A 23271-nucleotide genomic window follows, 5' to 3' on the forward strand; every position below is an offset into this window, starting at 1 on the left:
AGATCTATTTCTTTTAAATAGGATAGCAATGTTGTAACTCTCAGCAGACAACTCTAATATCGTCCAAAATGATTGCTAACAGGGGGCGGAGGGAAATTATTCAATATAAATCGATGTATCCACCAATTGGAAGGCTGTTCGCTTCAAACACAGGAAGGGATCATGAGTGGCAAGTGGAATAATGATCAGGAGAATGAAGGAAGTGCTTAAAACTAAGTGATGAAACTAAGGTCGGGCGTGGTGGCTCATGCCTATAATCTTAGCACTCTTGAGAGGAATGCAGGAGGAATGCATGAGCCCAGGAGTTTGAGATCAGCCCTGGCAACATAGTGAGACCCTATCTCTAAAAAAATTTTTTTTTTTTTTTTTAATTAGCTGGGCATGGTGGCACATGCCTTATAGTCCCAGCTACTTGGGAGGCTGAGGTGGGAAGGATGGCTCGAGCCTAGGAGGTTGAGGCTGCAGGGAGTCATGATCCCACCACTGCACTCCAGCCTGGGTGACAGAGTAAGATCCTGTCTCAAAAAAGAAAAAAGAAACTAAGAACAAACTCATGAGATGAACCACCAAAAGATTCCTCACCCTGGAAAAACCATAACATGATAAACAATAGAGAATTACTCAAAACTAGAGTCCAGGATACAACGAAAATTCAGATAACAAGCACAGGCACCTATAACATGAGGAGAACACATGACTAAAAAATATAATAGTACTAGAAGTACCCAGAGAAAAGGAATACTAAGTTGCTGAAATGACGCATTCTTCTACTTCAAGGCAGCCTAGGGCCTCATGCTTAGTCTAAGTATCATGTAATTGGATATGTGAACTAATTTCAACAGTAAGGTCTGGGAGTGAGCTGAAGGCTGCGGTGGAGAGAGGGGCAAGAGAGAGAAATTAAGTAAATGTTCCCTCTTTAAATGTGTTCAGTCAGTTGGATTATTAAATTATATTTTCCTCCCTAAAGTGTTCTAAAATAGAAAGCAGCATTTGATCTGTATGGTGAGCTGTTTTTGTGTTTGTGCTAGTAGCTTTTACTTGTACCAAACTCAGTATCTAACCGGAAGCCACTTTGTGAGGTGTTAATATTAGATATAGATGGGCTGAATTTCGACTCTGTGGTAGCCTTTAATCCAGAGGCAATGAGATCTCTGAGGATTGGGGGAATCTTTCACCTCTTCAATCAATATGCTGTTGGAACATCACATCCTAAAACCAACCCAAGCACGGAGAAGAAGTGATTTAACTGAGCTTATTAGCCATGCGTGGCAGGGCTTTTCTTTTCTTTTTTTTTTTTCTTTGAAACGGAGTCTCACTCTGTCACCGGGCTGGAGTGCAGTGGCGTGATCTCGGCTCACTGCAACCTCTGCCTCCCGGGTTCAAGTGATTCTCCTGCCTCAGCCTCCTGAGTACCTGGGACTACAGGCGCGTGTCACCACGCCCAGCTAATTTTTGTATCTTTAGTAGAGACGGGGTTTCATCATGTTGGCCAGGATGGTCTTGATCTCTTGACCTCATGATCCGTCCGCCTTGGCCTCCCAAAATGCTGGGATTACAGGCGTGAGCCTCTGCGTCTGGCCTGTGGCAGGGCTTTTCAAATTGAAGTCCAGGAACAGGTGCCAACTGTTGGCTAATGGCAGTAACGTAAGGACAGAAACCGAGACTAAGCATTGAGAACCTCTTGGAACCTTGACTTTGCCACAACCTCCAAGCATGGAATTTAGTATTTCACCAAAGCAGTGGTAGTTACAAAAGAGTGGAAATTGGCCGGGCGCGGTGGCTCAAGCCTGTAATCCCAGCACTTTGGGAGGCCGAGACGGGTGGATCACGAGGTCAGGAGATCGAGACCATCCTGGCTAACACCGTGAAACCCCGTCTCTACTAAAAATACAAAAAACTAGCCGGGCGAGGTGGCGGGCGCCTGTAGTCCCAGCTACTCCGGAGGCTGAGGCAGGAGAATGGCGTAAACCCGGGAGGCGGAGCTTGCAGTGAGCTGAGATCCGGCCACTGCACTCCAGCCCGGGCTACAGAGCAAGACTCCGTCTCAACAAAAAAAAAAAAAAAAAAAAGAGTGGAAATTAAAACAAAACAAAATACTTGCTTCTTTGCATCAGATGGGTTGAGAAGCACTGTCTGTAATACTCTCAAGACTGATGCCTGGTACCCTGTCATACCTTCCTCAGGGGGTAAAAGTAAATGGGTTCTGTGAGTAATTCAGTCACTTTAATAAAAAGTATTAAAAAGTATACAAACGATAGCAGTTTTATGCCCAGTTCCAATTTTGGGGTCCCTGAATCACTCAATCTTAGAATCAGAGTCCAAGAGCTTTGAAATTCAGCCTTCTGAACTTAATCTTTGCTAGTTTATCCTTACTCAACAAAAATTAAGTAAACTGAAGAGAAAAAGAATAATCATTATGGGAGCATCTAATTTTGGAGGATCCAGGCACTTCACTGCCACCAATTACAGCTCTAATTACTGAGGTCGGCTTTTTGCTGCATAATAGGCCGCTCATAAACATTTATTCCTTGCGATGAGAAACATTCTCCTGGCTTTATGATGTCTTTAGTTTTAAGGTCAAGAAATAAACAGCATAAAGTTATAATGCAAGTGGCCAGGGTTCAAAATTGGGTTCTCTTCATTAGGCCCAAATCCTCGAGTATTCTGAGCTGAAGATTGGTGGCCTACAGGGGAAGGTCCAGAAGGAATATAATATCCCACTGCTCAGAAAAGAGTTTAAAGATTTTCAAATGCTAAAAAGCTTAATAACTTGGGCCAGGCGCAGTGGCTCATGCCTGTAATCCCAGCACTTTGGAAGGCCGAGGTGGGTCAATCAGTTGAGGTCAGGAGTTCAAGACCATCCTGGCCAACACGGTGAAACCCGCCTCTTCCAAAAGTTCAAAAATTAGCCAGGCATGGTGGCACATGCCTGTAATCTCAGCTACTCGGGAGGCAGAGGTTGGAGTGAGCTGAGATCGCATCACTGCACTCCAGCCTGGGCGACAGAGGGAAACTGTGTCCTAAAAAAAAAACAAAAGAAAGCTTAATAACTTGATTCAGAGAGAAATCTTTTTTTTTTTTTGAGATGGGTCTCGCTCTGTCACCCAGGCTGAAGTGCAATGGCATGATCTTGGCTCACTGCAAGCTCCGCCTCCCGGGTTCACACCATTCTCCTGCCTCAGCCTCCCGAGTAGCTGGGACTACAGGCACCCGCCACCGTTCGGCTAATTTTTTGTATTTTAAGTAGAGCTGGGGTTTCACCGTGTTAGCCGGGATGCTCTCGATCTCCTGACTTCGTGATCTGCCTGCCTCGGCATCCCAAAGTGCTGGGATTACAGGCATGAGCCACCGTGCCCGGCCGGTTCAGAGAGAAATCTTAAGTCAACATATACGGTAGTCTTTATGTCTTTCCACCAGGAACTTTGTTCTCCTTCTACCAAACAGTAGAATCACACTTCTACGCTCCCTTGTAGGTAGGTATGGCTGTGTGACTGACTTTGGCCAATGAATTGGGAGTGGGACAACATCTGCTTTCGCACCTCCTCTTCCCCCTCCGCTGAGTGACAAGCACTGTCCCAGGTGGCAGCTGCTCCAGGCCTGGGTGTGGAATGAGGACAACGTATGGAGTCCCAGCCAACCCACAAGGGATGCATGGTGAATGTGAGAAATAAATGTCACTGTTTCGAGCCACCGGGCTTTGGTGGCTGTCTGTCACCTCAGCTAACCTCGCTGCTCCTGACTGAGCACAGTATGGATTTTCCTCACTTAATTTACTCAGGCACCAATTCTGTTACTATTCAAGCCATACACTGTAATGCTAAGTAAAGAAGACTGGTCTTAAACATATGGAAAGGAATATATATTTAACTCCACCAGAACATAGACAACCGCCTAGGAAAGCGTTAACACAGCAGGCTTGACTGCTGTTCTTCGAAAGGCCCGCTTACAAATTTGGACCTTGGCTGGCATCCTGAGAACCTGGATTTTGGGAGGGTTCCCAACACCCTAAGTGGCTCACGGTGCCTAAACTGTGTGTACAAACAATGGGATTCATGGTGAACGCCTACTTTCCTCCTGGGAGTCTGGAATTTTGGTGCACGCTAGGCAGAGCTTGCCTAGGGAACCAGCCTCCCCAGAAAAGCCCTGGGCATTGAGTCTCTAACCACCTTCCCCAGGAGGGAGCATTTCTCAGGTGTCCTCACAGCTTGGTGCTGCGGAAGTTATCCTCATTCTACGTGACTCCACTGAAACAGGGCTCGCTGAAGTCACACCTGGTTTCCCCTAGACTTTGCTCCACGCGTCTTTTCCCTTTGGTGATTTTGCTTTGTATTGATATAGGAGTTAAGATGAAATGATTTAGGCAGAGAGTGAAGGGAAGAAAGTCCTCAGTAAGATTTTCCTTTTAATGAAAAGCAGCCCCCAAATAATTTTCTTTTCTAACAAAAAGCGGCCTGTAAAATCGAGCCGCACACATAGACAAGCAAGCTGGAAGCTTACACCGGTGAATGCTGGCAGTTGTGCCAACAGGAAAAGGCGAGCTGGAACTAAGCATGTTCAAAACGGCGGCTCCATCCTCTCTTCTCTTTGCCAGCCACCTGTACAGTAAGGAGCAGTGAACATGGCACCGGCCAGGCAAAGACGCCATTTGCATAATAAAGTTAGGACGGGGCAGCCAGCTTCCCTGCGTGCTGTGTAGACGTCACACCTGGTCCAACCAATCTATGAGCCCTATGTAAATCTGACACTACCTCCTCAAGCCTGGCTATAAAATCTTCCACCGCTGGCCGGAAGACCCACTCAGGCACCCCTCTCTCTCTGCAGGAGAGACAGCTATTCTCCTTTCTCTTTTTTTGCCTATTAAACCTCTACTCCTAAACCCACCTGTGTGTCTGCACCCGCGATTCCCTTGGCGTGAGACAATGAACCTTGGGTATTCACCCAAGACAATGAAGCCACTTCAGTATAATTTTGCTATTAAAAAAACATAATTGTGAGTATGACCAGATGCTGAGCTCTGCGGGTCTTCCTAGTGAATCAGCAAACCTAGGGATGGTCTTGGGGATCCCGCAACACAAAACCAAAGTAAGTTCCTTTAACATGACTTATATGGGTAGGGAGGATAATGTCTATGTTTTCAGGAGAGGGGTATAAAAGAATAATTCCTACATTACTAAGGTACCTCATAGTATATGTTAAACAAAAATTATGGGAGGCCACTGTTGTGAACTGAGTTCCTGCATTACGCCCAAAAGGCCAGATCAAATAAAAAATGGAATCACTCATGCTGGATGCCACATAATCAAACTAAAACTTTCAGGAAGCAGGTAGATCCCCAAACAGACCAGTTTTTCCTGAAAACAAGAGATTCTGGTCTACCATAATCAGCAAAATAAGTGTGTCCCCTCTGCTTTAACCCTTACAAAAAAGTAACCTGAAGTAAGCTAATGTTAGACAATCAGGTTTCTCCTTGCACTGTTCTGTTTCCTTGTCTTCACCTTACAAAAATCACTGTTCTGCCATTGCCCAGAGGGAGCTCTCATTCTATTTTGTAGAACGGAGGCTGCCCCATGCACGAATCACAAATGAAAGCCAATCAGATTGATAACTAAACTAGCTGTAATTTTATCTTTTGACATACAAAATAACCTACCCACTTCCTTTTTATGACAGTAGAACCCCAGTAACTAAAGTTATGAAATTTAACACCAAAGTCTACATCGTACCCAGAGTAAATATCCCTTTTTTTCCCTAGTGTGGCTACCCTCCACAGCACAGGAGCCAGATATACTGTCTGTTTTAGAAAGGACCCAAAGGCATTTTGTTGAACTGTAAATAAATACATGCTTACATAAGAAATGCTTTACCTTAAAATACAAAGAAACACAAACTTACCGTAAGTATCAGCAGCTGTGTCTGACTTCTCAATGTGGATGCTCTGAGTGACTTTTGGACAGATTTCAATTTCTTTGTATAGCTGAAAGTTACAAAGAGAAATCTAATTAGAATTTCATTATAACTAACGTTAAAAAATCATCATTTCATAGATCTATTTTTTCACAAGTGATACTTATGTGAATTTGCACTTCACAATCTTTTCATTAAACGGAACTCATTAAGAGTAAAAAGTAAAAGTAAAAACTTACAACTGTCATCCTCAAACATAGCCACAGTTTGGTTTCTAAATAATTCCCCCACATCACTCTCTATCTATTCCTACCCAATGTCTTCCACAGACCTGAAAAATAATGCTAAAGCAATGGAGGCCTCTAGCTGTGGGGAGAAAAAAGTTTATTAAAGCCAGGAAGAGGTATAATAAAGATCTTGGTACGGAATTCATGGAAATGAGATAAATCTCTATGCTTCCCTTCCAAAAAGTTCATGATAGTACAAATAAGTAGAGACAAATGATAGCATTGAAACAGAAAACAAATTACATAAAGAGGATATTCTTTTTTTAGCCACTGAACTTTATCGAAATTAGCTAGAATACTGTACACAAATTAATCAGCCCTCTAAAAGCCCAAGAAAGGAAATCACTTATGACTAAGTCCTCAAAAGCAATTGCAACAAAAAAGAAAATGGAAAAGTGAGACCTAATTAAACTAAAGACCTTCTGCACAGAAAAAGTAATTATCAATACACAGACAACCTACAGTATGGGAGAAAATATTTGCAAACTATGCATCTGACAAAGGTGGAATATCCAGAATCTATAAGGAACTAAAATCAACAAAAAGGTCGGGCGTGGTGGCTCAAGCCTGTAATCCCAGCACTTTGGGAGGCCGAGACGGGCGGATCACGAGGTCAGGAGATCGAGACCATCCTGGCTGACACAGTGAAACCCCGTCTCTACTAAAAAATACAAAAAAACTAGCTGGGCGAGGTGGCGGGCGCCTGTAGTCCCAGCTACTCGGGAGGCTGAGGCAGGAGAATGGCGTGAACCCGGGAGGCGGAGCTTGCAGTGAGCCAAGATCACGCCACTGCACTCCAGCCTGGGCGGCAGAGCGAGACTCTGTCTCAAAAAAAAAACCAAAAAACAAAACAAAACAAAAAAAAAAACAACAACAAAAAATGAATAATCTCATCAAAAAATGGGCAACAGACATGAACAGGCACTTCTCAAGACATATATGTGGCCAATAAATACATGAAAAAATGTACACATCGCTAATCATCAGAGAAACGTAAACCAAAACCACAACGAGACACCATCTCACACCAGTCAGAATGGCCATTATTAAAAAGTCAAAAAAACAACAAATGCTGGTGAGGCTGCAGAGAGAAGAGAATGCTTTTCTTTCTTTCTTTTTTTTTTTTTTTCTTTTGAGACGGAGTGTTGCTCTGTTGCCCAGGCTGGAGTGCAGTGGCGAGATCTCGGCTCGCTGCAACCTCTATCTCCAGGGTTCAAGCAACTCTCCTGCCTTAGCCTCCCGAGTAGCTGGGATTACAGGCATTTGCTGCCACATCTGGCTTTTTTTTTTGTATTTTTAGTAGAGATAGGGTTTCGCCGTGTTGGCTATGCTGGTCTCGAACTCTGATCTCAAATGATCCGCCCCCCTCAGCCTCCCAAAGTGCAGGGATTACAGGCGTGAGCCACCATGCCCAGCTGAGAAGGAAACGCTTATACACTGTTGTTGGGAATGTAAATTAGTTCAGCCACTGTGGAAAGCAGTTTTGAGATTTCTCAAAAAACTTAAAACAGAACTACCACTTGACTCAGCTATCCCATTACTTGGTATATATCCAGATGAAAACAAATCGTTCTACCAAAAAGACACATGCACTTGTATGTTCATGGCAGCACTATTCACAATAGCAAAGATGTGGAATCAATCTATATGCCCACCCAGGGTGGACTGGATAAAGAAAACGTGGTACACGTATACCACGGAATACTATGTAGCCAAGGAAAAGAACAAAATCATGTCCTTTGCAGCAACACGGAAGCAGCTGGAAGCCATTTTCCTACGTGAATTAACACAGGAAGAGAAAACCAAATACCTTCTCACTTACATCTAGGGGCTAAACAATGAGTACTCATGGACATAAAAATGGCAACAATAGATACTGGGGACTACCAGAGGGGGAAGGAGAGAGGAGGAGAAGGGTTGTGGAACTAACTGCTGGGCACTAGGCTTACTACCTAGGTGACAGGATCAATAGTACCCCAAACCTCAGCATCATGGAATATACTCAGGTAACAAACCTGCACATGTGCCCCTTGAATCTAAAATAAGTTAACATTATTAAAAATTTTTTTTAAACAAAAAAGGCTGGAAAAAGAGCTTTACGCATAGTCAAGATAAGAACGATGCAAAGTTCACACATCAGAAACATTGTTGTTTAAATTAATCGATATTTCATTTTCAAATGTCAAGATCGATCATCAAGACAATAACTTACGGAGTTCTGACCATATGTCATGCCTCTCACACTAACTCCAAGAGACAAGCGTGATCTCCATTTTACAAATAAAGGCAAGAGCCTAAAGAGAAAGTACTTTCCTAAGTTCAGAAGACCAGTTCACACACAGCTGGGATTATGAACCCAGGGCTCACTGGCTCCAGAGCCGCACTCCTTCCACTACACTACAATGCCTCCCAGATCAGCCCTCACCGGAACACAGGGTATGAAAGCAAAGGGAACCTACCCTCCTAGGTCAGTCAAAGGTTCAAATCCAAAATTTATAATAAAAACTCACAAACAAATAGATGTGTCAAATGCTCATATACATTTTTTAAATTATTACTGTATCTTGAAATGAAAACCAATTTTGAGCCAAGGTCAAGAACAAAAACTGTGGCCGTTAACACTAAAGAGAAGTCTCGATGATTATTTAAACTTGCCCGCATCTCTGACCACACAGCCATTTGTCCAGAAACGATTTTATTCGGGCAGGCAGAAAAGAGTGGCCAGTTTCTTCTCTTTATTTGCTTGAGGCATTTGAGAGGTCAGCATAATACTTATGACTCAGGAGCCTGGAAAGCGTTTGCTATAATAGAAGGCTAAGGAGTGTGGGGGGTAGGAACGTGGACAGGACAGCTTGGATCCTCTTAAACATCTTAATTTAATGCAACTCCCACCACATGCGACGTGTCAAGGGCACGACTGAATGTGGCTTTAGTGCTATACTTTAGAAATGTTTCATACAAATAAATTTACAACTAAGAAGAAATCAGTTATACTACTTTTTCATTCAGAAAACAGCCACCAAAACTCTAAATACTAAATTCAATAAGGTTTACAGTATATACCCTAACACCACAGAATGCTCAATGGAATGTTATCAACTACGTTCACTTCAACTCAGTAGGAGCCTTAGTTTTATTTTTTAAAACTTTCTTCAAGTGCCAAACCCTACCTCCAGGTGGCAGTATATAACTGTTTGTTTTAATCATTTCCACAGGATCTAGTGGGAATTGAGCTTTGTGCATTATCTTTCCTATTTTTTCATAATACTACTTCCTAGTTTTCTTTGGAATTAGTGTGAATATCATTGTGTCTTTTGCTGGTCTCAGACAGCAACTCAGTATCATATAGACAGGCCGGCTGGCCACAACATCCTTAGGCTGGTTACACTAAAGCCAGGTTTAGTGAACAACACTAAAACTATACAGAATTTCAAGAAGGGTTTATATTTTAAAATGTATTTTCAATGCAACCACAATATCTGGAACCAGAAGTTTTGAAATCCAGTAGTTTTATACATCAATGCACTTAACGATGAAATAGCTCACATCTTCCCTTTCTTTTATTAAACTGATAATGTTGCAACTTTCCCTGTTTTCAAAAATTGGATGAGAAGAGCACCAGATTTTAAGAAACAAATTGCTTACCTAGGCTCTTGAGTTCTCACAAAATCAGGATCATTTCTTTCTGTCTCCTTTGGGTGATTTGGTCTGAGCCACCGTCATGCTCTTACCTGACAAAGACTCTGCAGCCTCCTGTGGGCCCTGGCTACTCATCCTCCCATGCCCTGTGGGCCACTCATCCGCCACAGTGAGCCTTTCAAAACAGCTCTCTGGGGTTTCCCATGGCATTTAGGCTCTACATGGCCTATCCTTTCTCCCTCCTCCCCTTATCTCCTGCATCCCCCCTTTTGCGCCCTCTCCACCAATCCGCCTCACACACTGGGTAAGCCACCTCCACCATGGCCACTCTCCCCCTGCCTGGGCCTTAGCCAGTTTCTAAGGTTCTCAGCCTAGAACTTTTTTTTTTTTTGGAGGCAGAATCTGGCTTTGCCACCCAGGCTGGAGTGCAGTGGCATGATCTCGGCTCCCTGTAACCTCTGCCTCCTGGGTTCAGGCGATTCTCCTGTCTCAGCTTCCCGAATAGCTGGAACTATAGGTGTGTGCCATCACGTCTGGCTAATTTTTGTACTTTTAGTAGAGATGGGGTTTCACCATGTTGGCCAGGCTGGTCTCGAACTCCTGACCTGAGGGGATCCGCCTGCCTCAGCCTCCCAAAGTGCTGGGATTACAGGCGTGTGCCAGCCTATAACACTTGTCTGCAAAATACCTCTATGATTCCACTCCCTCACTTCACTCACTCACCCTGTTCAAACATCACACTTAAAAAAAAAAAAAAAAAAAAAAAAAACACCACGAAAAATAAATAAAATTAAATTAAAAAGCAACAAGACCCGCTGCAGATGCATCATCTCCCTCTCTCTACTTGCCCCAACTTCTTGTCTCTTTAGGCTTTGAACATTCCCTGACATGTTACACATTCGCACATATTTTTACCTGTTTCTGCAAACCTGAATACAGGTTCCACCAGGAACAGAATTGTTTTGGTGTATCCCCAGTGCCTAGAACAGCTAGAATAGTGCCAGGCATACAAATGCTAAATAAATATTTGCTAGATGATAGCTGGGTGTGGTGGTGGGCACTTGTAGTCCCAGTTACTTGGGAGGCTGAGGCAAGAGAATCACCTGAACCCAGAAGGCAGAGGTTACAGTGAGCTGAGACTGTCCCATTGCACTCCAGCATGGGCAACAGAATGAGACTCTATTTTAAAATATATATGTATTTGCTGGATGAGTGAATAAATAAATTGATCAGTGTCTCTGCAAACTTTATTTCTACTTGTCACTTTATTAAAAAATGCATTTAGTGTGGGTTTTTGAAAAGCGCTTCCACAGACTACAGTCATGTACATGACCATTCCGTGGACCAGACCCAACAAACAAGTCATCGTGAAAAAGTGGCCAAACAGGTATTACTTGTATTAACAGCACAACCAGCAAAGCAGATAAATCAATGGCTAACTATTCCTGGTTATCCATAAGCAAGAGAATCCCCTGACCCCCAAAATAAACACACTAGACCCTCCAAAAAGTCCTTTAAAATATACTACATACTTTTGCTAATAACTATTGGTCTTGCTACTAAAGACTGTTTGACAAAACAATGGCATAGAATAAAATATCCTGGGAGAGTCATACATGAATGAGTCATTTATAGGAAAATGGCTTGTAACACTTGAAGCTTCCCATGTCCATCAAAATCAAAATGGAGGTGAGCCAGGGAAACCAATTAACTGTGTGTGGTCTGATGCTTATTCAGTAAGGACAAGACATTGAATACCTGCAGACTCTCAAAAAGCATCTAGGAATGCTGTTCAGAAACTCCCTGTCTCCAGAATGACACTATGTGTAGCTTAATGGCCTAAAGCAGGGATTCAAAACCAGGGACCCATGGATAGAGTTCAAGTGGTCTGTGAATGTGGATGATAAAAAACAGTGATATCGGCTGGGTGCAGTGGCTCACGCCTGTAATCCCAGCACTTTGGGAGGCCGAGGCAGGTGGATCATGAGGTCAGGAGTTCAAGACCAGCCTGGCCTAGATGGTGAAACCCTGTCTCTATTAAAAATACAAAAAGTAGTCAGGTGTAGTAGCAGGCACCTGTAATCCCAGCTACTCAGGAGGCTGAGGCAGGGAGTTGTTTGAACCTGGGAGATGGAGGTTGAAGTGAGCCAAGATTGCGCCTCTGCATTCCAGACTGGGTGACAGAGCAAAACTTGGTCACACACACACACACACAAAAAGTGATATCTTTGTATTTACAAACCTTAAACTGAAAATCAGCATTTCCTTTTATCCTAAATGAACGTAGGCAACAAACACAGTAAAATAGTACCAGTGCCTGTGACTCTGTCACGAACAGAAATCACAGTTATTTTCATATCATGTTTTAGCTGCTGCTAATGTCTCAAAATATTACTTATTCTCATCATTCCTCAGAACAGTGGTAGCTATTAGATTTACTGCTAGGTCTTGTAATTTAATGGTCTAGCTATTAGGTTTATGTCTACCTATTAAGTCTTATAATTTAATGAGCTAATAAATAAGAACATATATTACCTATAATTCAAAAAATATTTTTGAGAACTATTTCAATATATTTAGGGCACAGGTAAGCCTATGTATTGTATTTCATGTGACTGAAAATATCATTCTGAGAAGGGGTCTAGAGGCTCCACCAGGCTACCAAAAATACCCAAAGGACAAAATAGTTAAGAACCTTAGTCAAAACAGAGGTTTTGCAAGACTGTGGCATTTGCATCCTTAGAGATCTTTGGGCTGGAGACCTTCTGCAACAGGCCAAGAAATAATACTATGGTCTCCCTGTACTTTAGATTCTTTTAAAATACATATATAGCTATCTGCATACAAAAATGGTAGATCCAAACAGACTAAGCTTGGCACACCTTAGTCTCCTATGTTGGAGGAGACCACACGATGGGCAAGGCTTAAAAATAATAAATGAGTCCGTATAATTTCAAAAACTATGTCTGAAGTACCTATACCTCTTATGTGTAAAATATGAGGAACATGGAACCTGGTTAGGTAAGATCCCTACAATTCAGGATGCGAAATATTCATTAACCCCAAGATGCAAAATACGTAATCTAGTAACTCTTCTAGTGTTAGTAGGAAAGCACTTCCCTTTTTTAAGTAAGAAAAAAGGGTTTTCTTTCCTCTACTCATACAGCAGCACCAAGATCTGGCCTTTTCCCTAGGCCAGAAAAATACATCAGCTCTCTCTGTTAAATGTACTGAACACAGAACAGTTACCGATTTAAGTGATAGTTTAAAAAGGGCTCATTATTTTGATCATCCTCTATTGCATAACATGCTAAAAGTGTTACAAAAGCACACCCTCTCTTATATTTCCTTAAAAGCCCTTAAAGGGGCACGAGGTAACTTTCTAGGTAACAGAAATGTTCCAAAGCATGATCGCAGTAGTGGAAACAAGATTGTATACGTCTGTCCAAACTCATTGGGTTGTGTCCTTAAAGTTGGCGAGGGTTTTCTTAAATGTAAAATATACCTCAATAAAGTTGACTAAAAACACAATTTCCTACTCATTTTTAAATCATGCTTCCCTTTTCCAAAAAGAGAATAATACTTGGGTTTAAACGTTCAGTTCCGCTTTCTGTAGTGAAACCCTGTCTGAAGTCACTGTTATTCACACATCCATGGCAAGCAGTCAGAGCCCCCAGAGGAATGACTAAGTACAGAGAGAGCACAGGAACTCCAAAATAGAGGCGCCTTGCTCCCAAAATGTTTCTTTCCTGGAACTGACAAACGCAACACTTTGCTAACAAGCAAAGAGCTTGTCACTGGCTTACTGCAAATAACAACCATTGTAATTTACCAAGTAAGCGTATTATCTCTAATCTGTGTAAAATCCTAGAAATTAAGTATTAGCATTTCATTTTTTTTTTTCTTGGCCAGTTCCATATGATTAGTAAGCAGGTCTGATTCACAACCCCAGTCCCATAAGTATGTTCAAACTCAAATATATGTAAATGTCCTTGAGAAGCTATATAAATACAGTTCCAAAAGACTGGACATAGATGGCAGCTTTTTTCACCCAACAAGATTTGACCCAGCAGTTTCAACATGCCTACGGATGTCACACAAAATTAGAATTAGCACTGTTTTCTGTAACGACAAGCAGCTGATCTTTAAGTCACCAATTTAAAATAAAAGACTGGCCGTGCGCAGTGGCTCAAACCTGTAATTCCAGTACTTTGGGAGACTGAGGTGGGAGGATCACTTGAGCCCAGGAGTTTAAGACCAGCCTGGGCAACAAAGCAGGATCCTGTCTCTAAAAAAAATAAAAATAAAAAATAAAAGTTTGTCGGCCATGGTGCTATGTGCCTGTGGTTCCAGTTACTCAGGAAGCTGGCACAGAAGGATCACTTAAGCCCAGTAGCTCAACGTTGCAGTGAGCTATGACCACACCACTGTACTCCATCCAGCCTTGGTGACAGAGTGAGATCCTGTCTCTAAACAACAAAATAAAAACACTAAAATACAATAAAATAAAAGACTGCCAATGCAAGGCAAGCTAGTATTACAATAATGACTAAAGTTCAATGTAAGAGAAAGCTCTAGATTTTGCTTTTCATGATAGCACTGCACTGCTTCTTGTGTAAACGAAGGTGGTCATGCCACTCTGGAAATACTGAGCTAAGTAAGGCCATCTCCACCAACTTAAGGGCTCTGCATGAAGCTCATTTATTTCTGAACTCGTTCCACTCCACCAACTACAATTAACACAAGAACACTCATAATTTGAAAATAATCTCCCATAAAATGTGCTTGGACAACAGTCATAACATTACCAGCTCATAGATGTCTTCCTCGGGCTGTGGAACATAGTGCTGCATTTTGTTTTCTATCAGAAATTTCAGGCGCAGGTAATGAGCAGAATGATCCAGTTGATGTGTCTGGGACAAAAGAAAGAAAGAAAGAAAGAAAACACCTGTTCAATAGTAAATAAGCACAATTAGTTCTCCACCGACATATTATGTATTCCCACGATCAAGAGAGGTTTTTGTGTTTTTTTTTTTTTTGAGACGGAGTTTCACTCGTCGCCCAGCCTGGAGTGCAATGGCGCAATCTCGGCTCACTGCAACCTTCGCCTCCTGGGTTCAAGCCATTCTCCTGCCTCAGTCTCCTGAGTAGCTGGGATTACAGGCACCCATCACCACACCCAGTTAATTTTTGTATTTTTAGTGGAGATGGGGTTTCACTATGCTGGCCAGGCTGGTCTCGAACTCCTGACCTCAGGTGATTCACTCACCTCGGCCTCCCCAAGTGCTGGTGTGAGTCACTGTGCCCGGCTCAATAGAGATTTGATACTAAATGGGGGTATAAGGTTTCTACACGTCTTAAAAAAGTCTGCATCGTAAATACAAACTTTTAAAATAATTTTCATTGAACGCATCGGTAACATTCCAAGGGTATCTCAGGATTTAGTGGCAACAACTGACTCACATCTCCACTTCTTATTTGATTCATTGTGCTAACACTGGTGAAATTTTCAACAAAACACAGCAGATCAAAAAGGTTCTTAAATATAACTTCATAGACAGGTGATCAAAGAACAGAGTAACAAGAAAGGCAAGAAAATACTGTATTTACAATGAAAGAAGAAGGCTGTGCCCGGACAAAGTTGTTTTTTTAACCACATGGGGACAGTGGGACAGTTATTAACAGTTCATTTGCAAGCGAGTCAGTGTGAAGAACTCACTCGAACTGAAGTGTTGGACTTCAGTCTTATTTATATACTCCCCAAGTGAGACTCTCTCCGGGGGCAGTGCTAATAGGCATGTGTCCAAGTACGGAAACACACTGAATGACTTGCTTAAAGAAAACAATTCTAAAACTGAAATTTTCAAGGCTTTTCCTTTGGTCTAGGATGGGACAATAGATTTTTTTTTTTTTTTCTGTCTAAAAAGTAATCCTTGAATTAATTTTGAGGAATAAGTAATAACAGCAACATGGTTTTATAGTAGACAGTCAAGAGGATACAGGGAAGAAAGAAAATGCTCTCCGAAAGTTACACAGCAACATGAAAATATATTGCTAGAGATAAAATGTTTTAACCAATTAATTTTTTAAAGCATCCTTATCTTTTAGAGATATATCCTAAAGCGCTAATAGATAGAAATGATATAATATCTGGAATTTGATTCCAAAATAAATAAGAGCTGGGGGTGGGAGTGAGTAAATAGACAAACCTTAACTTGATCATTACAGATTCTAGGTGATAGATACATGAGAATTTATTACATTATTCCCTACTTCTAAGCAAATTGGAAATTTTTCACAAAATAAATATAAAACCTCTTCACATTCAAAGCTCTACAGGTAAGAATTATTTCAAAATAAACAAAATTAATTGTTAACTGGTTCAGTACTCTTTCTACTTAACCCACCCTCAAAATAATACTTTTAAAGTCTAACAGCATTCCAATAACTATTCCAGTAATATATATAGATATAAAACGAACTCTTAGATACGCCAGACACCTTGTGCGGTAGTGAGAATACAGGAACTAACAAAACATAAATGCCGTCTTCAGGACTGTCTGCGGCTGCAAGTACAAGCCATGCAGATGGGGGAGGCGAGGCAACAGTGGTTTCGCATTTTAAATAAACACGTACATGCAGGACAGGCAACCTGCATTCTTGCAAAAGCACATTTCCAGAAAGTGGAAATGAGTTCACTCTGAACACACAGCAGAAGGATAAAGTTTTCTATCAGTGATTCTTGGGAACCCCAACCTTTCTCCTCTCCTGAGCAATATGATAGTTTGCAGCCTGCTGTGCCGGACACAGATGCCATTCACCGAACACGTCCCAGTGCACCTGGCTTTTGTCCTTTCACTGTCTATATTTGAGACCGGATGCTCAATGTCCAACAGATCCATGATTGTTGATGTCAAAGATAATAAGGGTGGAGGTGAAAGCCCAGGGAAACATAAAACAGGGGCTTTTAAAGTGTGCTACCTACTGCTGGAGAATCAAGATAAATAAACAACAACAAAATACTAATATTTAGGGTGATGTGTTGAGCAAGAAAAGTTTTCCTAAGACAGACTGAAGCTGCAAATGCTTCCCACCTACCTGGGTCCTCACTGAAATCTTTAATAAGAAGCAAAAATTTTGGTTCACCATCTGTTTCCGACTGAGGCGGAAGGGAAAGAAATGAAATTTCATGGGTTCTTAGTAACAGGAACAAATCCACTTGGAAACCTTATCATCATCATTAATAAACACTTTGTGGGCACTCCTTAATGAGACTGCCACGGAAACAGACTGTCTTCTAGAAATCAGGCCAAAACAGCAACCTCACCTAAGAAGATTCTGGCTTCTGAAACTTCAGTGTGAGAGACAGCCCACTGTCAGGCTCAGAGAGCCTAAGGTGGTCCTGGTGTGGACTATGGAGAACTCCATCATCCCCTAAATGCTACAGTGCTGCAAACATTTCTACATACATGCAGAGAACGTGAAGGCACCTCACTTAAATTGTGTAAAGCATTGCGGAGAACTAAAGAATGATAACTATAGCAATGGTAATAAGAACGATTCTTGGCTGGGTGTGGTGGCTCATGCCTGTAATCCCATCACTTTGGGAGGCCAAGGTGGGCGAGTTGCTTGAGCCCAGGTGTTTGAGACCAGCCTGGGTAACACGGTGAAACCCTGTCTGTATCAAAAATACAAAAATTAGCCAGGCATGGTGGGGGTGAGCCTGCAGTCCCAGCTATTCGGCAAGTTGAGGTGGGAGGATTGCTTGAGCCTGGGAGGTGAAGGCTGCAGTGAGCTATGACTGCACCACTGTACTTCAGCTGGGGGACAGAGTGAGACCCTGTCTCAAAAAAATAAGTAAATAAGTAAAAGGAAAAAAAGATTCTTGCCACCAACCATCATATTTTTCAAACTTGTTTAAGTTACAATAATATCTTGATAACTTAAAAAAAAAATCAGCACAAGCAGCAAACATAAAAATTATAATGGTCTTACTTGTAACTTAAGAGCCCTAATTTTGGTCAGTAAATAGTTACTCTCAAAACAGGACAGTGGATCAAAATATATACCAGTGTGTCTTATTATTTTGGTAAAAGCCTCCGAGTTATAAGCCCTTGTTAATCATGGCTGGTTTAACATAAAAAGAAAATCTTAATGAATTAATTAAATCAGATCATCAGAACTATCAAGAACAATTTTATGCTCCTCAGATACCTGTTAGTCAATATCAAAGCAAGTCAAACAACTAACCATGTTCAGAATATATCTTTGTGCAAAAGAATTTCAAATGTTAATGGATATTTAAACATAGTAATTCTAAACGTGTGGCCTTGCTTTAGACATAAAACATTCAAGTGAAAATTCAAAAGAAAATTCAGACTTGTAAAGCAGTCAAGGAAAATTCACTTAGGAAAAAATTTAAATGGTATAAATTTGTTTTCCAATGTACATGTACTTAAGTTACTAGCATTTGATTCATTTTGAGGCAATGCAGCCACAAATTATACCATAAGTATTATGGTACAACATTTTTAGTTTAGTTGGCATAGTTTTTAAAATTCGCATCTTACTATGACTATTTCAAAGGATGAAACAGCAAAACACAATGTAGATATTTTCAGTAAATAGTTTGCACCAATTAAAATAGATAACATGTCTCAGAGTTTACTGCCTTAGCTCTCCTAATCCATTATGTTTTGCTCTTCTATTTCTCTTCATATTCTTCCATTTCAGTCAAACTTCTAGAAGACATATAAACATGCAATTACTGCATACAGAAATACAAACATGTAGTCACTGCATACAGAAATATGTATCCACATACACACACACAAAGTGCTATCGTAGAATTTCTAGAGATATTTTCCCTCCCCTTCAAAGTAACTTTTTGTTTCTTTAAACGCCAATGGTTATAGCTATCCAAAGCCATAGCTGACGTAGTAAAAGCATGAAATAAAACTGACACATGGTCATATGTGAATAATATCAGTAGGTATAAATGAATGAAAATATGTTGCAATTATATTTGTACTTGTAACGATCAGAATATATCCCAAACCTATAGGCCAACATGGTTACCTGCTATACTTAGCAACAATCATTCCAGTAACATCTCTGACATGAATTGTATATGAAATGAAGATCTTGAAACTTTTACTATACCAGAACTTGACTGGTGCTCAGATGGCAGATGGCAAACTGATGTGAAATGATGTGGATCAAATAGAATAGGAAAGAGAATGAGCTGAATGCAAGAGACAGAAGAAACAGATTGATTATTAAATATTAGAGAAAGCATCTATCACCAGACATTGAGAATAACAATAATGAAACAAAAGACAGGCATTTTTACAATCATCTTTGTTTTCAATGGGGGGGGGAGGAATATTCACCATGATACTAGATTGTTAATAACATGGGGCACTGTTTTCCCCATTATCTCCTTCCCTCTTAAGAATAAAATCAGATCCACTAATTACAATAAGGTGTTTTCCAAGGAAGAAGTAAGCTTTAGAAGGCACCTGGCCCTGAGCATACTGTATCACTTTTCTTACAGGGGTGTTTTCCCAAAGACCATCAAATTCTGAAATGCACACACAAGTCTTCCATTTTTAAACTCAGGAGATTTTTTCTGTGTGTATATTTCTAGTACAGATGGGGTTTTGCCATGTTGGCCAGGCTGCTTTCGAACTCCTGGACTCAAGAGATCTTCCCTCCTCAGCCTCCCAAAGTGCTGGGATTACAGGCGTGAGCCATCGTGCCCGGCATAAACTCATGAGATATAAAGCTTGTTCCATACCACGTTGTCTTTGTTTTTATTTCTGTGTCTTGGGAAAAAGAACTGGGCCCAGGGAAAATTGGGCAGGACTTTTACTGTCGGAGAAAGGGATTTTGTACCTTAATGATGCCATCAGAAACCCTTCAAGTGACAGAAATAAACACTTTAAAGAGGATCAGTCCACTACATTATCTAGATATGGTCTCTAACTGGCAATGACAATATTATTCTTCATTCCCCTAGTTTCTTCCAAAGCAAAAGCTTGAAATATATGTAAATTGGGCCAATCATTCATTGCTTCACTCATTGATCAATCTTCCACCAACCAATGGTAATTGGAAAACTTTGGCTTAACCTTCGATTCCCGATTGAGTTGAAAGCCAGTGTGCGCAGGATGCTCCAAAGCCATATTATTCCTCTGGAAACACCTTCCAGAGTTGGGCTTATACAAAAAGGCCAGAAAGTCCTACTTTTAACACCTTCATCTGCGGATCTGACAATAACTCTTCAGCTCTGCAGAATGTTAATGGGTCTCTAAAGAATTGTGCTAATCTATAAATAAAGGAATGCAGAAATCCTCTACAGACCAATTTTGTTAAGTAATTAACATGAAAAAAATTGTGAACAGAGATACCATTATCTCCAAAAGCTAGAACCCTCGTACATGAAGGATTCAAAGCACATAGAGAGGTGCTATCATTTATTTTTAACATCCATGTCAGGGCTGCCTTTGGTTATTGCCCAAAACAAGTGATTCTTCTGTTTATCCTCCACATCCATAAGACATTTTAAGAGGCTAATTTGAGCTGGACTGCTCCATTTCCCTGATTCATATGAAGAGCCATGTTTCTTCTTTAAAAAGCCGCCTGTGATTTGCTTTTTTTAAAATACAAAAATTGCTGATTGTAGAACTACAAAACTGAGGTACTTGTGGAGATAGTGAAAGTCATTCAGTATTTACAAACATTGTGTTGAATGATGAGATCTTTAAAACGTCATTTTATCCATCCAACTCTTCTAGGATAAAATTGTGATAGAAAAGCTTTTCATTTTTTTTTCTTTTAGCAGCCCCAAAGAAGATCAATTCACTCCCCTAAGAATATATTCTAGATTCTTCTGAGCCTTACTGATTGTCCTTCCTGAAGACTAAACCGAGGTTCTGAGAGTTCTTGTGGACTGTAGGATGCACCCAGCTGTAGAGAAGCCAGATGTGGGTTCAGTCTCTCCTTTGCAACTGACTGTGACGTGAGCTCAGGCAAGCAGCTAAGGCCCTCTGAGCTTCACTTCCTCCATGGGTACAATGGCAAAGTCTCAGCTCTTTCTCAGGCTCAGACCTGATATGACTACTACATAGAACTATTAATGCTATTCGTTATGTAAAATTAAAAACAAGCATGCAAGTAAAGTTCTTCTTTCTTCTCTCTCCCCTAACTTAAGGCCATTCACCTGGCTGCCCGTCAGGGGGAAAAAATGAAACCAGGTTCACTTTGAAAAAGATCAAGGCATTTCTTCCATGGTTTAAGGTGAAAGTAGAGAAAAGGAGCTCAATCATTTGTCCTGTTTCTAAAAAGGCTAATTCTGTGTTCACAAAAGAGGAATTTCCCACCAATGGAGGTCAAACTTATATTTCCTTCCATTTTCCCAAATTCTCAAGATGCCCACAGTGGATCGGTTACTGATTAAAGAGCAGGTGACAAAACGGGACCCACAATATGATGCCACTGAACACATGTACATGTATGTGTGTGGGAAAAAGAATGAATGGTCAAACGTCTAAACGTTTACAATGGTTATTTTTGGATTTTGTGCATAGGAGTGGCCTTAATTTTCTGTTGTGTTCTTCACCTAGATTTTCTAAAAGGTTTGCAATGAGCATGTGATATGTGCATTAGAAATCTATCAAACACACATGTTGAAAGATGCCACTAAGAAGAGTTCCTCTCCTTCCAAAGGTGAAGCATTCACTAATATAATTATGAGTATTATCACAAAGGAATGCAATGCTGCTCGAAATGAAAGAGAGGTGTGTTTTAAGCACCTTCCTCTCCCACATGACTCTAGGTTTCCATGTGTGCCTTAGAAGATTCCTACACCCCATTCTGTTCTTGGAGAAACAACCCAAAGCAGCTCCATACCTTGCAAATCAGCTCCAGGGTGTCCCGTGCAGTGTCCCCCGGCCGGACGACCGTCAGGGCAGGCTGATTATTGGGCAGACAGAACCAGGATGGAGTGAAATACTCGTGGACCCAAATGTCGCAGTCAGGGTTGTGCTGGTGAACGTTAGGTAAGACCACTTCTTTCTCCCTCTATAACAAGAAATAAAGTTAGCAGGGCACCAGCAGTGGAGCTCTGACAACCCTAGATCCCCAGACTGCACACAGGAATCACCGATTCCTATGAAAATGGCCCAGGGCAGAAGCAGAGGCAGTGGTGGGAGGCAGGGGAACCCTCGGAGAGAGAGAAACTACTGAGAAAGCAGATTTATGGTGCAATGGGGAGATTTCAAACTTCAGCTGTGAGGCAGGCTTCACACCTGGCCCACAGCATCCAGAGGTGATCACGGCATGAATGAGTGGGCATCAAACTTTGGAAGAAAGAAAGAAAGGGGTCACCCATTCAGCTTAGCTTCATGGTTCTTATTTCTTCCACAAACTCATTTCAAGTTTCAAGCAGGGAATTCCTACAGCAAGCATATCTGCCATGTGAACTTTACAGTTCAAAGCAATGATGATGCCCCAATAATTTTTTCCAAAAAGATAATGTGTTAGCACTACATATTTATATTTATAAAGAGCATCATTTTTGTGCTCTCCTTGGACCTTCAGCACGACCCCGGGGACAGAGACAGCTCCATTTCCCAGATGGAGGTCAAAGAACTTGATGGATAACCTCATGGCACAATGTAGCAAAAACAAGCCTCCTTTGCTGCCATCACTGTATTCCCCCATCACTGTGCCTGAGGACCAGGGAGTGGAAGGAAATTTGTGAATGTGGGAGAAGGGTCGGAAGTCCTCCTTCAGCAGCTGGGTTAAACCTAAGCAAGCTAAGCAGATGAAGCAGAGGATGTTGCTTAGATTGACAAAATGTTATGTTGCTTAGATTGATACAATGTTAGGAGCCCATCACCCACCCCCCACAACAAGTAAGCAAGGAAAGAATGATGTTAGATTTCAGCAATGTAAACATAATATTGATGTTCAATATATGCTAAGTAATAGGACTTCATTATTGATTTATAAGCAGGCCACTAGTTGGTAAATATGTACCTACTGATCAGTAAGAACAAGGCTGGTATCAGCAAATTACAAGAAGAAACAAATTTCCCAATGAAAGCTGAGAGATGGTAATACAACCTCCCTTCATAAGAAGAATGGGATCCAAGAATGGGGAAAATGTTTTAATAAAAGCCACTAAACTAAACCCAACTGCGGAGGGTAATTTCAGCCTTGACTTTGAACAGAGTTGCTTTAGCAGATAAGCTGGACTCCAGGGAAGGAACCGTCAAAAAGCAATCAACATACCCAAATTCCATTAACTATAATTGGAATCTTCTGACTCTGTTCCAGCGTGCCACATTAAATAAATGCCCCTTAGCGCTGAATCAACCCAAGTTTTGCATCTAAACACTCTGAGAACAAGGCATTCTAGCCAGGATGTGGGAGA

General features: G+C 41.3%; 1 protein-coding gene across 16 annotated transcripts in view; it reads right to left on the minus strand.

Moving 5' to 3' along the window:
- LOC105472738 (TIAM Rac1 associated GEF 1) overlaps positions 1-23271 on the minus strand; it is a 443930-nt gene that overhangs the window by 70987 nt on the left and 349672 nt on the right. For all 16 annotated transcript variants that reach the window (XM_071095586.1, XM_071095584.1, XM_071095597.1 and 13 more), the window contains 3 exons: positions 21744-21914; positions 14639-14743; positions 5893-5974 (listed from right to left, as the gene is read on the minus strand). In XM_071095586.1, the coding sequence (XP_070951687.1) occupies positions 5893-5974; positions 14639-14743; positions 21744-21914 (358 nt within the window). The remainder of the gene's footprint in view (positions 1-5892; positions 5975-14638; positions 14744-21743; positions 21915-23271) is intronic.

Source organism: Macaca nemestrina, chromosome 4, assembly GCF_043159975.1.
Source record: "Macaca nemestrina isolate mMacNem1 chromosome 4, mMacNem.hap1, whole genome shotgun sequence".
Taxonomy (NCBI): Eukaryota; Metazoa; Chordata; class Mammalia; order Primates; family Cercopithecidae; genus Macaca; species Macaca nemestrina.